At 41.6% G+C, this 16,291-nt stretch overlaps 2 protein-coding genes across 3 annotated transcripts; one reads left to right on the plus strand and one right to left on the minus strand.

Moving 5' to 3' along the window:
* Positions 1-238: 238 nt before the first annotated feature.
* LOC126390841 (zinc-binding protein A33-like) lies at positions 239-6,456 on the plus strand. The gene is made up of 7 exons (XM_050045321.1): positions 239-463; positions 3,279-3,374; positions 3,502-3,738; positions 3,832-3,854; positions 3,942-4,060; positions 4,148-4,332; positions 5,764-6,456. The coding sequence occupies exons 1-7, from the start codon at positions 239-241 to the stop codon at positions 6,454-6,456; spliced, it is 1,578 nt and encodes a 525-aa protein (XP_049901278.1).
* A 1,388-nt stretch (positions 6,457-7,844) lies between these two features.
* On the minus strand, positions 7,845-15,228 carry LOC126390102 (long-chain fatty acid transport protein 1-like). Of its 2 annotated transcripts, XM_050044230.1 has the most exons (14): positions 14,678-15,184; positions 14,046-14,223; positions 13,770-13,908; positions 13,376-13,631; positions 13,110-13,277; positions 12,432-12,501; positions 11,329-11,420; positions 10,582-10,691; positions 10,290-10,499; positions 10,076-10,202; positions 9,801-9,938; positions 8,569-8,733; positions 8,276-8,422; positions 7,845-8,190 (listed from the first exon to the last, which is right to left on the minus strand). In XM_050044230.1, the coding sequence occupies exons 2-14, from the start codon at positions 14,213-14,215 to the stop codon at positions 8,033-8,035; spliced, it is 1,950 nt and encodes a 649-aa protein (XP_049900187.1). In that variant the 5' UTR covers positions 14,216-14,223; positions 14,678-15,184; the 3' UTR covers positions 7,845-8,032. The 2 variants fall into 2 exon arrangements, with proteins under 2 accessions (XP_049900187.1, XP_049900188.1); XM_050044231.1 differs by lacking the exon at positions 7,845-8,190 and having other exon boundaries at positions 8,285-8,422; positions 8,569-8,690; positions 14,678-15,228.
* Positions 15,229-16,291: the final 1,063 nt, after the last annotated feature.

The raw sequence follows: 16,291 nt of genomic DNA on the forward strand, positions 1-16,291 counted from the left end.
AAGATTAAGACGGAGCGTGTAAACAGATCTACTGTAAGTAACTTCAGTGCCGCTCAGAGATGCTGCACATAGATGGAACATGAATCAAGGCTCCTTCATGGCAGCTGGACATAGAACACTGATCCCATCTCGTTATATGTCCCACCGTGTTCCCACTTTTCATCTGTTTCATCTCGCTGCTTCAGTCTGACCACGAACCAAGCTGGCTTCAGCTCTAGAGAACACCAGCAGTCCATCCATGAGCTGCCAATCCTTCCTCCCCGTCTCCCTTCACCAAGCAGAAGCGGAGGGCCTTGCCTCGACGCCCTGGTCTGTTGACTCTCCAGAGCGGTGCGAGGAACATGACGAGAGCCTGTCTGTGTTCTGTTTGGATGACCTGGAGCCTTTATGTCAACTATGTGCAGCTTTGAGCCACGCAGGACACAGAGTGTACCTCCTGACTGAGGCTGCGACTGACTGCAAGGTAGGAATCAGGTATCAGGCTCCTCAGCTGAGACATATTAACTGCACTGAAAACATAAATTCTACAACTGATGGAGTTATGTGAGCCCTTTAAGAGAAGTGTCACTCTAAATCTGGGTCATCAAATGGCTGCTACTCTTTCTTTGGCTCACCAGACACAAAAGGCAGCATTGTAAAAAGCAGACAAATAGTCATTACTGTGTTTCTATTTTTACAAAGTAAAACACTGGCTCCTTTCTGGCTTGTGTCCCCTGAAAACAAAGCTACTTCTTCATGTGACCCACTGCATGTTTATTTGTCCGTGACTTGTGAGCAGTTCAACCAAATGTTTTCTCAACAGCCCTTGACCTTTATCTTTGTGTTATTCAGATAATAAAATATGCCCATGTTGTTCTTGTTTCTGTTTCTACCTTTGTTATGTAACTTAAAAATAGCAACATCTGACATCTGTTGCCTCTTTTTTGGTGACAGGAATTAAAATTAGTCATCTCTAATATTTGTTGTGTTGCAGTTTCAGAATATGAAGACAGTTGGAGAACAATTACAAAACAGGATGTAGGCTCTACGGGATGTTTTTTTTCTCCTGGCAACTATCATATTTTTCCAAAAAGGATGTGCAGATTATTAGGCATTCTCAAATGACTTTTGAATTAGTGCATATAGCTGCCATAAATGGAAAAAAAAAAATCTCCCCGAGTGAGTGAGCCCCAGGATCCCCCTTGGTTTGGGCCGAGGCCCAAACATTTACAATGTCTGGCTCCATCCCTGATGTAAGTGTGTTTCGAGGCCTCAACGACTGAAACAATGATGAATTATTAGAGCAGAGTCTAAAAAAAATGACTATATTTCTGTGACGCTGAATCTATCTTTATTCTCTCCTATCATATTAATCATCTCCTAAGGTTTATCTTGCGACTGCTTTGAGAGAGCCGCTGAAGTGAAAGGCCTGAAATAGGCCCCCTTAATCCTCCACCGAAAGCAATAAAGCATCATGCTGAAGGGTTGGATACAGAGCAACTGGCAGGAATTCACTGTTTTCCTAAAGGACGCTTTAGCAGGGCAGATGATTGCCAACGAGAGCGCTCGTATGCTGGTTTTCTAGTTAGAGCCACCCTGCTGCCACAGAGCCAAACAAAACATCAGCACAAAGATGTCAAATAACAGCAGAGCTCCCAACAGCTCTGGCTCGTCCAAGATTTGGACCCTGTCTTTCGCAAAGAGCGAGGGTGCCCTCTCATGACTGATTCGATACTTTTTCATTAACATGCTTCCTGCGACCACAGCAAGTGGATATTTCAACAAGGAGCCAGTCAGGCATTTTTTCATCTCCTGTAAATATTTATTTTCCTGCCCAAACAGATGCCGTCTGTTAATCCAAGATTAGTTTACACAGGCAGAATTCAGAGTGAGTTTAAAAGAGGCACCGAGCTGAAAACTAAGCTGGTAATTACTGTTGCTATCATCGTGTCACAAATGCATGTTTAGAGCTCATCAGACATGCAATTTGACCTGCACACACACACCCACACACCAAAATGCTAAGAATAACCTGAAGAGTTGGTGGATTACATTAAATTCCTGTGAAGTCAGCGTTGTATTTTTAAATATTACTGATTTATTACAAACAACATTTTAATTTGTTAGCTGGTTGGAATCTTAATTACTAATTATGTTGTTTTGTAATTTGATCAGTAAAACTTGAAAGTGAGCTTATATTTTGTATGTATGTAAAGTCTTAGAGCTCCTGCACACCTGGGGTCCACCCACACAGGTGTTTTGACTGATTTTGCTTGATTAGGACTCTTCTCAGGATAATGTACCCTTTTTGGGGTTTCTGCAGTGTTTAGAAAGTTAAATTTAAAGGGACAATTCACATCAAAATCTAAAATTCTTATTTTTCTTCCTACCTCTAGTGCTATTTATCAATTTCGATTTTTTTTTTTTTTTGGTGTGAGCTGCCGGTGTTGGAGATATCAGGTGTAGAGATGTCCGTCTTCTCTCAAATGAAATCGAACTAAATGGCGCTCGGCTTAGGGCTGATGGCTAATTTAAACCACTATATCCTCCTGAGACAGTGCGTCCTCATATGAGGACATCACATTCTGGGTTTGCTGCATCTTATGCTTCATTCTGCTTATCTTTGACCTGTTGTTCTCATTCGTGGACACTTTTTGTGCCATCTAGTGGTAGCAGGGGAAATACCTGTTCATATGTATATATGTATATACCATCAACCTGCCAGGGACTGCAGATGAAAATTAGCCTGTATGGCTAAATCTGGCACATTTACGTGACTTAAGTGATCATGTTAATTAATGTGCACTGTCCCTTCTTAAATAAAATAAACATAAACATAAACCTTCATGTGAAAACAAGATGGCAGCCACCTCTGCCAAGTCTGTCTGTAGCCAATCCTGACACAAACGGAACAAGGTTCAAAACCTGATCAGATGTTGTGGTGAAAACTTGTTTGTTTAGGCTTATTAATGTTTGTAATTTGATATGTCATACTCATGTGACCAATTTCAACAGTGACAAAGGGACATTTCTTGCTTGGAGTATGGAGCAAAGAAAATTGATGCAGAGTTTCTAAATGATAAATCCCAGACTTTTAGATTTGTTTCATTATTTGTAATTTAGGGTGTTTTTCACAACAACACTCAGACATTGAAATAAACAGTTTTATACTTTATTACACATTGTCACTATTAAAAATAAATCCAATCCAAGTGCACTTTGTCTTTGACTACCCTGTGATAGTGACAACAGATATGGATGGAGCATTGTTTAAAAGTCATTCTCCTTTTGGCCCCTAGGCAGAGCTCAGAACATCACTAAATGGACTGAAGAGGAAGAAGACTGACTTTGAGAAAGTCGCTCAGACCTGTGAACATGCATTCGGACATAACGAGGTAGAACTGTGACTAAAAACGGAAACAATCAAAGTTCAGATGCATTGCTAACTGTCATGATTGGGTCATTACTTCAGGACGTCCACTTCTTTCCTCACACTTTTCTTGCCTTTTCTGTTCTTCCCAGGCTGAGGCCAAACTCGCAGAGGAGCTCATGAAAAATGAATTTGAGAGTCTTCACCAGTTTTTGAGAGATGAGGAAGCAGCCAAGCTACTTGCTCTCAGGGAGGAACGAGACGAGAAGAGGAGAAATGCAGAAGAACAGGTAGACAGTATAATTCAGGTGATACAATCTCTGGAAGAGAAGATCCAACTGGTGGAAGAAGAGCTAGATGCAGAAGGAGACGGGGTTGGATTTTTAGAGGTAACATCAATCAAATGTTACATAATTAGTCAATGAATGAGAGCAGGCGTTTGTATTTCAAACAGTAATCATACAAACTCTGCTTTTTTACAGCACTATGAAGACATGATGAATAGGTATGGGACTTTTTCCACACATACAAGTACATACACATGCAAATGCACCTGTTTAACTGTCTGCATGTTCATGTTTATTCACTGCAGTACATGGATAGATGACATGGAGCCTCTTGAGGTTTACAAACCTCTAATAGATGTGGCCAAACACGTGGGTAACGTAAAGTATGCCGAGTGGGAGAAGATGAAACACATCGCCCCATACAGTCAGTCTCTTCCTATGCATACACTTTCTGATTACTTCCTGTCCATTTTTGCCATCAGTACCCTCTGAGCCCCTTTGTGTCTTCCAGCTCCAGTGACCCTGGACCCCAGGACAGCTGGTCAGTCCCTGAGGGTGTCTTCTGGGTTAAACAGTGTCCATATCAGTCTGGATGTTAATGTCCCTGTCCCAGCTAACCCTGAACGTTTCCACCCTTGTTCCTGCATCCTGGCAAGAGAGGGCTTTGACTCAGGAGTGCACTGTTGGGATATTGAGGTATTACATACTGTCTGTACTAGAGCCTGAGCAGTATTATAACTGGTAAATACTGGCTTTAGAACACTGGCTAGAATTGTTGTGTTTTCGTTACCTTAGAATGTTTATATCTACACACAGAGCAGGTCAGGGTCGCGACATTCACATTTTTGTGTCAGACATTGTACTTACCCTATATGCTTGGCACATGGGAGAAGTTTCAGGTCTGCAACCTCAGACTAGATGCCACTAAATCCTACACACTGGACCTTTTGGAACTTTGGACCTAAAATAAGGCAGCTTGTACAGCAGCTCTATGCTTCAAATTATGACACTCTATGTGGCCATAGTAGTTATGACGGGAGCAGAGGAGGAAGTCAGGTGACGTAGTATAAAGAGTGACATAGTCTGTGTACTGAGGAGGCCAGGTGGAAAAAATGGGTCAAATATACATAGGACTTTCACTCAGAAGATTGCTGTGTGTGTGTGTCCTGTGTGATACCAAAAGTCAACATTAACTTATTTTAATTGTAAGTATGTAAGTTGACTTCACGTACTTAATTTACGTCACATACATAATGTACTTAACACACTTCACGCACGTAACATGCCTACTTATTTTAACCCAACCATGATCTTTTCCTAAACCTAACTGGAAGTTTATTTTGAAAAGACACGATATCCTCCTGAGATGCCTTTGTTTGGTATGATTTTTTATTATCTCCCAGCTATTTGGGATGAGTAGGGCCTGATAAGGATAAAATGATAATAATTAAGTTCCAATGTCTTCAAACAAGTACTTCCTAATTAACAGTGTCTTAGCTTGTTACTGTTGCTAAAACTGGTCAAATTTGTTGCCACATCAAACTACAAACATTATTAATCATAAATAAACAAGTTCAATCATAAAATGTGATCAGGGTTTGGACCTTGTTTACTTTTGTGTCGGAATCAAGACCAACTAAGCAGAGATGGCTGCCATCTTGATTTTACATGGATTAGTGTATTTTGCTCTTACTTCCACTAGATGGCACAGACAAGTGTCCACAAAGAGGACAACAGGTCTCAGTTAAGTAGAATGAAGTATAAGGTCCAGTAAATGTGATGTCCTCATATGTGATGTAGGGTCTCAGGAGGATATGTATGTAAAGAGTGTAAACTGACACTTACGAAACTGCCGCTAAGAGGGTGTGTAGATGGTCATAGTTTGAAGCGTAGGACCACTGACCAAGCCACAGTGTTTGATGAGTAAGGAGTAAGAATGTGTTTGTCACTGATATGAAAAATGTGTGAACTATCCTGCCATATATTGATTTTATTTACTTGTAATTATTGCAAATGGTGTCAGCCTCAATTCCTTGGGCTCTAGTATACACATGCCTTGAGACACGTTTCTGAATCCTTCCTGTTGTCCACCCTGTTTGCCTAGTCTTTCTGTATTGATTTCAACAGGTTGGCGACACCAACAATTGGACAGTTGGTGTTGCTGCTCAGTCAGTGTCCAGAAAAGCAGAGTTTGAGGCCTGTCCAGAGGCAGGACTCTGGTGTATCAGCCTGCAAGAAGGAGAGTACCGAGCTCTGACCTCTCCTGCTCAGACCCTATACTCAGACCACCTCAGCAGGGTCCGTGTGAAGCTGGACTGGGATGAAGGGACGCTGGAATTCATAAACCCTGACACTGACACACATCTTTTCATGTTTAGACATCGCTTTACTGAGAAGGTGTACCCTTACTTTCAGAGTATATCGCTGAGTGGGGGCTTTGCTTTGTTGGCACAAAGAGTGAAGGTCAACGTGGGGTCAGATTATGTCCCTGTGGAGGACACTGCTTTCACTGAGGAGCATCAGGTAATGAAAGGTGAATCTTGTACTGAGGGAAACAATAACTCCACATCTGCCAACAGCAACAGAAAGATGTCAGAGAGCGGACATCTGATGGAAGACAAAAACTTGCCAATTTGTTCTCTGAGACAGGAGAAGAAAACCAAACCTCAGAGACGCACCTTGAAGGAGCAGCTCATTAAAACAAAACCCGCTGGAAATGAAAAGATAAAAGACGACAAACCTGTTATTCATCAGAGCAGCAACCCCAGGTTCCTCATGAGGTACGAGGTTTCACTGAGCAGAGCTCGTCATCAAAAATGAATCTGACAGTCACAAACAAATCCAGATGAATCACGCTGATCATATGGTTTATCGTTTGGGTGTTAAATAACAAGATCCTGCAGCCATAATGAATTATAATGCCATCTTTTACTTCCATACAAGTGTTATTCTTAGTGTGTTGTGATGCTAGCAGCATGGCTTTAGGGATGGTACGATCAGTCGGTCCACCACTTTGGACCACATGGAAAATCTCAACAACTATTGGATGGATGTTTTATAGACATTCTATGGAAACTAATGATGTCGGTGATCCACTGAATTCTCATCTAGTGGACATTTGTGGTTTTAAATGAAATGTCTCAACATCTATTGAATGGTTTGCCATGAAATTTAAAACAGATATTCATGTTCCTGTCAGGATGAATTTTAATGCCATGACGTTTCATTTGGCAGAATCGTGTTGTCAAAATTTAATTTGCCCAGTACTTTGGTTTATGACAAATACCTTAAAAATGTATGACATTGTTTCCATCATAGCTTTACTTTGTAGTTATTGCTATTAGCAAATATTAGCATGCTAACATGCTAAATGAAGATGGTGCACATGCTAAATATTATAACTGCTAAACATCAACATGTTAGCATTGTCATTGCGAGCTTGTTAGTATGCTGACATGAGCATTCGGTGCAAAGCATGGCACAGCCGCTACCATAGATGTAAATGTTTTTGTTTTAAATACATTTCAGAATTTGATTGGATTTCGCTTTTAAGGAGTGTTATGAAAATGTATATTTGCTGTGTGCTCACCAGTATTTAATTCCTCTGAAATTGTTTACATTAAATTGAAAGCTGAGTTTTAGACCTATTTGTCCGGGGTTTTTTTTGTTTGTTTGTTTTGTTTTTTCTTAAATTGATGTTAAATTTCAGATGCCATTAACTGTTACATGCTTATATTTTTTATTGACATCATTTAATTGTATATAAAATGACACAGATATCATGAAAAGTAATACACCGCAATTCGTATATAAGGTACGTAACCATGAGCCAGTAATTATGTATATATGAGAGCTGCGATCACATGACCAATGCGCTGACAGGAGTAAAGAAGGAAGTAGCATAAAGACAGGAAGTCCGCATAAGGATTCAAGCTGGGGTGGTGGAAGGGTCAAACAACACAGGACTTTCCCTCAGGAGAGAACTTTTAAGGCTGTCACCATGTTCCTTTTTTTAAAATCTTACCAAAGTTACGTTACTTGCCTAAATCTAACCCGTGCAACTTTACATAAAGCGCATTGTTTGTGGAGCACTAATTTATTAGATATACGAACCATCATATGAGCATTTTGTAAGATATAATAATTGTTGTATGAGGACATGTTGCCAAGTGTAAGATACTGTACAGTGTGAGAAAAATTACAATAAATCTGGTTAAAAAAATAGATGAGTTTTATTGCAAAAAACAGCAACACAATGGTATTTCCACATCAGTATGTAGAGATGTATTTGCCCTCTAGAGAAACATCGCTGTGGTTTTTTTCTCTCTCTCTTTCCCCTTTGAAATATACACACTATCCTCTTCAAAAGTCTGTATCTTCTCAGCCTCCTCCTGTCTCATAGGCGCACTTTCCCCTCCATGATGGCATTATATAGTTCATCAGTAACTGCCTCGTAACGCCCAGCACGACTGTTCAGAAAATAAATCTCGTCATCTGAGTCTTGTGGCTGGTATCCTTCCCTCTGCAGCCGTGTCTTCTGGATTTTGAAGGTACCTGAGGACAGAAGGCAAAAATTAAATTAATTTGCGACTTTTTGAATGTGTGTGTGTGTTCGCATGACCTTGCATGACTGTCTCACCTGTAGTGTCAACAGATGGCATGAGTCGCAGAAACATGGGGCGTGCGTAGGAAGGCAGGGCTTTCTGTACAGCGATCGAGAATGCCTCGAGGTCAAACTGGCCTTCTGTGTGAGCTATTGCAGCCATACCGGCCTTCCCCTCCACACCTGCACACAGACAGACAGACAGACAGACAGGTGAGATAATGAACAGGAGAGTATATGATGTAACAGCCACATTAAGCCTTTAATCGTTTGTCTTTAATTAACGTGGCTTTGTTAGTTTTTCCCCGTCCTGACTGTCTCATCTCTACCTGGTACAGCAACTCCGTAGACAGCTACAACAGTGTGTCCCAGCAGGCGGCTGAGGACTCCCTCCACCTCTGTTGTGGAGACATTCTCCCCTCGCCAACGAAACGTGTCTCCACTGCGGTCCCTGAAATACATGTAGCCATATTCATCCATCACCAGAATGTCACCTGGGATACAGACAGGGAGCGAAACAAATAGATACATAAATAATAACAATAATCATCATCATCATCCCCAGAGGCGATCACAGAGAGAAAGAGGCAGAAGCAGAAGTCTGTAGTGATGATGACTCACCACTACAGTTTTGACTTTAATATGATATGATGATGATTCACTGCTTCACTGTGTTGTTTGTAAATGTGGCAATTATGGACTCGATTAAAGATTTCTTACGATGACTCTTGAGACGTAATGTCTCCCATCATGGGCAGATTGAAAGACAACATCGGAGGAGCACACACCGACTTTATAGCTGTAAAGCCTCTTTTTGTATTTGAGTTGCATCTCTTTTTGTGTCTCTTTGTAGTTGTTCTGTGTTATTTTGTCATTGTTTTGATCTTTTTTGTGGGTATTTTTCTTGTGTGATTTATTCGCCCTTTCTTGTAGTCATTTTGCATCTCTCTGTGGTCATTTTGCATCTCTCTGTGGTCATTTTGTGTGTCTCTGTGGTTATTTTGCCCCTTTCCGTAGTCCTCGTGGGTCTCTTAGTGCCTCTTTGCAGCTTTCTGGATGTTTTGTGTTTATTTGAAGTGATTTTGAGTGTCCTCCTGGTCGGTACATGTCTCTCTAAATCACATTTTGCAGGTTTAGGCCAGGGGAGCCCCTGACATTTTAAGCCCCTGGGCCTAAACCTGTTCAGGAATCCATCCATGTCTCTATGTCCACACTGTGTGTCCATAAGTTTTTGTATGTGTTGCTGTCTTCTATATTTCTGTTGTATGTTTGTGGGGTTTCCGGTTCATTCGTGTCTATTAATCATCTTTTTTTTTTTTCACTCATAAGGAGCTGGAACATATCCCAGCATGCGCCGAGTGGAAGACAGGAAACACAATGGACAGGTTCCCATTGTGTCATCACAGACAGTGATTCACTGATGTTCACATTTTAATTTAAAGTCTTCGATCCAGCTGTGTTATACAGCATGTGTTCAGACAGTGGGCGGGAGCGTGTATGAGCACAGACAGTTGATCATCATTATTCTGACTGTATTCTAAAGAGACACAACGAAACACACCTGAGACATAAGCAGAGTCCCCCATCTTGAAGACATTTTGAGCAATTTTACGACTGGTGGAATCCCTGTCAGCGTAGCCGTCAAATCTCCTGAGTGGATCAGAGTGGTTGATGCGTCCCACTAGCATGCCTGGCTCACCTGCAGAGACAGAGAGAGGAGGGAGAAGAGAGAAGAGGACATTTTGGTACATTTGTAACACTCTTATTCTGTTATGGCTTTGTGTGTGTGTGTGTGTGTGTGTGTGTGTGTGTGTGTGTGCGTGTGCGTGTTCTCACCAGGCAGACAGGGTATACAGAGTCCCTGTGAATCCCTGAGCAGCTCTCCGTTCTCCTCCTGCACCTTGACCAGTCTGATGGGGTAAAAGCTGGGCAGGATGCGACTGTTGAAGCCACATGCCCCCACCTGGGCATATAAGACAAGTACATGAGACAGGACGCACTTTGTAGAATCCTTCACTCTACCTTGAAGTCATTAAAAAACAACATATACCTTTCCGTCGATGTTGAGCAGGCTGCAGTTGCACTCTGTGGCGCCGTAAAATTCTCCAACGTGTCGGATTCTGAACCTCTGGACAAACTCTTCCCACACAGAAGGACGGAGGCCATTACCAAGGGCAAGACGCACCCGGTGCTGTGCCTCAGATGAACGGACCGGCTGGGCCAACAGATAACGACAAATCTCACCTATGTATTGAATTACCTGGACAAATAAAGAGATCAGTCAGTTTTGGTTTGAGAGAAGTCCTCATTGGTAGCTGAATTTAGTGGCAGGGTGTACTCACAGTGCAGTTGTATTTGACACAGTCGTCCCAGAAGCGGCTGGCTGAGAACTTCCTTCTGACTACAACAGTCAAACCAAAGAGTAGACACTGGCCTAAACCCATGATGGTACCTGTACAACATTCACATGATCACATGCATGCAGTGATTATACACATACAAAGACAGACATAATGATAACAGTCAACATATTCTCTGTCCCCCACAGCTTAACAGATTAGATATTTTCAGTATGCTACTTAGACATAACAATTGGTCTAAGTCAATAGAGGCAAAATACACCAGAATAAGACATCCATAAATTAGTTAGATTACATCATAAACTAAGGGCATACAGATACAGTCCAAGAACTTGGAAACCAGCTACTAGTCTGGTTCACTCAGAAGGGAATACTTAAAAATTTATTGTAGGATCCTGGCACACAGATACACAAGTACAGCAAAGATTACGATTTAATGGTGATGGGTGTGGTCTGAACTGTGGCTGTAAAGTTATTAAGTATAATTATGATCATTATAGTAGCATCATGGTATAATTGGTACGGTATTATAGTTTGAAACATGTCATGTGGGATGAGGGTGGAGTTATGACACTGTTTCGTCTTGTACAGTCTTTTTTTAAATTGAGCTTTTAAAATAGACACAGTGATACAATGTGGGGAGTGAGCTGAATATACAACAATATGACAGCAGTACAGACAGGAAAAAATAGATTACAGCTGGAAGAGAGCAAATTGAGTTAGGCCTACCTGCAGAATGATACAGGGGAAGGCAGTTGTAGATGATGTCATCATGACGCAAGCCAAAGGAGTGGAAACCAAAGGCAGCGATGCGATAATACCTGGCAAGAGAGATGGAATAAAGTGACTGGCATCCATCATCACCAGACTTCAGCTCATCAAACACACTGACCAGAGATCCTTATGGTCCTCTTTTTAATTGAAACGCTTGTGGTGATTCAACTGCCAACAGTTTAAAGGTTTTTAATGATCATTCATGGGTAAATTTTAGTGTAACTGCCCCGACACACGAGGCCGACTGCCAGCTGTTGGTCCAAGTCTGGGCATCAGTGTGCATATGTCTTTCTAGTTTTCACATTGTGTCCTGCACCGTGGGGACACGTAAGCCATTGTCTGTGGTTTTTCGGCCAATTCAGCATTTTGAATTGCCGTTGGAGACGCTAAGTCCATTAGTAAGGAAATCCCTCTGATTGGCAGTTCAGCTCAGTGCACGAGAAGAGAAACAGAAGTGAGGAAAGTAAACAAACAGCTAAAGTCGAGAGGGCGTGAGATGGAAACAGACGCCATTAGCCATTGAGCTCTGTAGCAGAAACTGCCCGTAATTGTGTTACTGTTCGCTAGCACATGGTAAATATTATTTGTGCTTTCAACTTCGGGTTGTGTTGTTAAAGTGCTAACTGGCTGACTAGCCTTTTCAATTCATCTTCCTGTTTCCTTATTGAATGACGAATACAGACTTCCACCACCTGCTGGTATGGAGGGTTATTGTCTCTAACATAGGCACAGAACACAGGTGCTAGCTGGCCACTGGTTGTAGTCTTAGCAGTGTGTTCAAGTGCAACATTTTGGCCAAGGCACAGAGAATGTGTTTTTTGATGTCAGTATTGTGACAAAGAGTTACTAACTTGACAATGACAAATGAGATACATGGTTGTAAAAACAGTCAGATGTGTGTGGGCAGATCATCAGAGTTGATGCAATTAGGCAGAGCTGTAGCTACTGCAGCGTTTCCTTAAACTTGTTACTGCAAGTGTCCCTTATCTAGATCTTTTTTATTTTAATTCCCTCCATAAACTTGACATCAGTTCAGATAAGATCACAGATAAACTCACCGACTGTGCACCACCACAGCTGCCTTCGGCATTCCTGTCGTACCAGAAGTGTAGATGTAGAAAAGTCTGTCTGCGAGAAGAGAGAAAATGACAGGAAAACAAAAGTGAGTTGTTAGGGGCTGGGGAATGTTCAGTGCAACCTTTCTTGTTTTTTGTTCATTTGCCAGTGTTTTTCACATGTGTGGTATGCACCCTGCTCCCCCCATCATTCCTTAACATATTTCTGTCTCTCCTCTTGTATCCTCTGTATGTCTGACAGGCTGCGCAAGCAAAGACTTGAAAAGTATTAACTTAGGAATGTCATGTGATAACAGGGTGATAAACAATACAGATAAGCAAATCAATAAGAGAAAAGTAAGTTTACGAATATATCACCCACTAACTCAAAAGTGACAGAGACATTTAAATATATTGTACAAACTATCTGTCTACATGCACTTCATTGTTGCATGACATCCAGTATTTCTGACATGAGCTGATGATTTGTTTGACAGTCGTGTGTGTGTGTATTTAAGAAAACCAGAGCGAGTGAAATCAGGTAGTAAGCAGTTCCCTCTGGCAGGCAAAGACTTGCTAAGGAAACGAAGGTGTTGCAATCAATTATTTGTAATATGTAACATAGGACATAATACGGCAACATCTGTTGGCCCCATGCACAAACACTCAGCAGAGCCTCACCATTGAAATCCTTCCTGAGTGTGTAGCGTGGCGGGTGTTTGGGCGAACGGTCCAACAGAGCGTTTAGACTCTGAACCTGGAGGTTAGGGAGCTCCTCTTCGTTGTCCTGCCCTCCACTGCTGAACAAAACCATGTGGGGCTGCAGAGAGCCATTCACCTCTGACACCGCTGGGAGACAATGAAACATCACCTTTTAACTCTACAAACCTGGCATCTATCATTCAATATCTTCAGCTTCGTAACTATTTGATACAACATGCTCCTACCTTTTCTCATCTCTGTCCCGAAAACCATTGCCCGAGCACCAGACACGCCGACACAGTGCAGCAGCGAGTGCTGTCGAAGGTTGTGGTTGATGAGTGCAGCCTCCACGCCGACCATAGCCAGACCCAACCAGAGAGCCACCACTAAAGGCTGGCTTTCCATGTACAAGGCCACCACATCTCCCTCAGCCCATCCCTGTGCCAGCGCCCAGTGAGCCACGGCATGGCACTGCTCCTGCAGCTCCCTGAAACTCCAAACCTGACACAAAATGAAAATGGAAATGCAGTAATTTTTGACAACAATACGTCTGACAATGGGCTCTGTGATTCTGTTTGATATCCATATCAGTGTCGCAGCTGAAGTTGCATTCATTTGTAATCTAAGAGGAGTCCTCACCTCTCCAGTAGCCTCGTAGATCAAAGCAGGTTTGTCTGGATGCAGCCTCACCGTCTGGGCAAACAGGGCAGGGATGGTGCTTCTATTTCGCAAATTACGGTACATGGAAAACCTCACTCGCAAGATGACAAACAGACACCTTTTAGGTACAGAGAAGTAGAAAAAGGAGTAATGAAAGAAAGTGAGAAATAGGACTGGAGTAGGCAGCTTGGAAAATAAATAAATATAAGATATGACAAACACACACACTCATGCACATTCACACAAACTCCTTACATTAGGTCTCTTTTGATGGTGCATAGAGCAACATGTATGAACTTCCAGGAGCCCCTCCACACCACGCAGAACCCCAGCCCTGCCAATAAACTGCAGAGCCAGGGGAGGGAGAGCAGTCTGACGGCCCCAAACACACCCAGGCACATGGTAACACCACTCATCAGATGCATAGTAATACCTGAGGGCATACAAATGGTGACTTCATGGATAACAACAATCAGCATGCTGGGAAGCCCATTTCCACCAGTGTGATGGAAAAGAAAGATCCAGAAGTCATTATAATGGAAACATTTCTTGAAATAATGGCTTAATATCTCAAAATAATGAAAAATATACTAAAATATTGTTGTTGTTTTTTGAGAATGTTTCTAATCATTTTGAGACACTAAATCATCATTTTGATAAAGTTTCTAATCATTATGAGACACTAAATCATTATCTTGACAAAGTTTCTAAGCATTTTGAGATACTAAATCATCTTTTGATAAAGTCTCTAATCATTTCGAGACACTAAATTATCATTTTTAGAAAGATTCTCATTATAATGCCTAACAGGATATTTTTTCATCACACTGGTGTAAATAGGCTTCTATATTAAACACAAAATCATTGTTAGGTGAAAGGAAGCTTACCTGTCCGAGAATTTCAATCCTGTTCCACGAAGAAATAAAGAAAGGAGTTGACAGCAGCCAGGCGAGTCCAGAGGTGTAGGCTATAGGCTAAGTAAACTTGAGTTTTCGGTGGAGCCACAGCAGCGCAGAGGAGTTGTCATAAGTCAGATGTGTAACATGTAGTGAGCAGCAGCACGTACTGGAGCAGAGAGCAGCGCAGGTTATAACTTATACACCCTTGCGTCACTGCAGCGCTGCTCCCTGCGGAGTGATTCAGCACCCTCGGGTGTAAACATGTCACGTAGTCAGATTTTTCAATTACACATGTCTGATTTAACGTGGAAAATGAACTGATCGTTTCATGAGTAAGATTCCTGACACGTATCGTAAATGGCATGTGTTGCATTTATTGAAGTACAATGGAAAATAGAGGTAGTCTAAAAAAAACTGCATCAAATCAAAAAGTTTTATCAGCAAAGTGTGTCAAAGGTTAAACCAACTTATATTATTGGATAATGACAGTGGCAGAATTTTAGAGCAGTTAGCAAACTGTTAGCAGTTCAGATTTGTAAAGTAACTGTTACACCAAATTCTGTGACCAATCCCCTAAAGCAGGGGTAGGCAACCTAAGGATACTGAACCACATCTCTCCAGTGGCTCCCCATGGCTTTAAACAATGAATAACATGGAAATGAAAATATTTTAATTTTTATTTATTATTGCTGATGGCCAAAGGAAATTTTTGCAGTCTATACGAGCCTCATCTCACTCTGAAGTCGTGGAAATCCGGCGCTTGGACATGGAACTTCTGGTGTCAGAAACCAACGCAAAAAGGTGTCCTTTAATGTCGTCGTGATATGGGGCTGGTTGCCTTTATAGTTTAATGGCACGTGGCCGTGTCAGGGGGAAACATGAAAGTTAAGGTGGGGAAAGTCTAAGTTGGGCGGGTGGGAGGGGTGGTTTATGGGTCCAACAAACCATGAATTTCACCCGAGAGAGCAATGTTCACGTCCCTTAAGATTCTAAAGCCAAATCCTGTTCTTTTCTCCTAAACCTAAACATGTGTTTTTGTTGCCTAAAATTGTTACCTAAACCTAGCCACACGTTTTTGTTGCCTACTGTGTATTAGTTGTTGAAGGGGGAAAAAATCATCAATTTGTGTTGTTGTACTGACTAGTGTGTTTATTTTGAAAGAGACTGTATGTAAACGTTAAATTTCCTGTGAAAACAGAGTGTATTTTGAAAGAAGACAATGCATGTAACAGGCAGAACTTGATAAGTTTGACACTTGACAAGTTTTTAACATTTTGTCAACTACCTCTATGGCCTGGCACCTTTTCCTCTAAATATTGCTGAGGTCATCTCTAAATGAACCTCAGTAGCAGTGACTAGTCTTGAATCTTCCTTGTGAGGCTAACTATGGACTCCAAAACCAAAAAATGTAAAAGTCTCAGAGGGAAACAGAGACACTAACAATGACAGATTAATTTGCTTTCACCACCAACTCTCATCAAATGTTCATAAATAGCACTGCTGACCAACCATCTTGTGCTAGAACATATTAATGAATGCTCATTTAGACCTGTTAGTGGTGTTGATAGGCTGCTTTAGACAGTGTTACCTTCAAAATAAGAC

Source organism: Epinephelus moara, chromosome 5, assembly GCF_006386435.1.
Source record: "Epinephelus moara isolate mb chromosome 5, YSFRI_EMoa_1.0, whole genome shotgun sequence".
Lineage (NCBI taxonomy): Eukaryota > Metazoa > Chordata > Actinopteri > Perciformes > Serranidae > Epinephelus > Epinephelus moara.

What these genes read in the sequence shown, in the direction of transcription:
- LOC126390841 (XM_050045321.1), top strand. Translation starts at nt 239, where the DNA reads ATGAGCTGCCAATCCTTCCTCCCCGTCTCCCTTCACCAAGCAGAAGCG. An exon ending in AGGCTGCGACTGACTGCAAG is followed by an intron (nt 464 to 3,278) that starts GTAGGAATCAGG and finishes TTTGGCCCCTAG; the next exon opens with GCAGAGCTCAGAACATCACT. An exon ending in ATGCATTCGGACATAACGAG is followed by an intron (nt 3,375 to 3,501) that starts GTAGAACTGTGA and finishes TGTTCTTCCCAG; the next exon opens with GCTGAGGCCAAACTCGCAGA.
- LOC126390102 (XM_050044230.1), bottom strand. Translation starts at nt 14,215, where the DNA reads ATGCATCTGATGAGTGGTGTTACCATGTGCCTGGGTGTGTTTGGGGCC. An exon ending in GTGTCAAATACAACTGCACT is followed by an intron (nt 10,500 to 10,581) that starts GTGAGTACACCC and finishes TTATTTGTCCAG; the next exon opens with GTAATTCAATACATAGGTGA. An exon ending in CTACGGAGTTGCTGTACCAG is followed by an intron (nt 8,423 to 8,568) that starts GTAGAGATGAGA and finishes GTCTGTGTGCAG; the next exon opens with GTGTGGAGGGGAAGGCCGGT.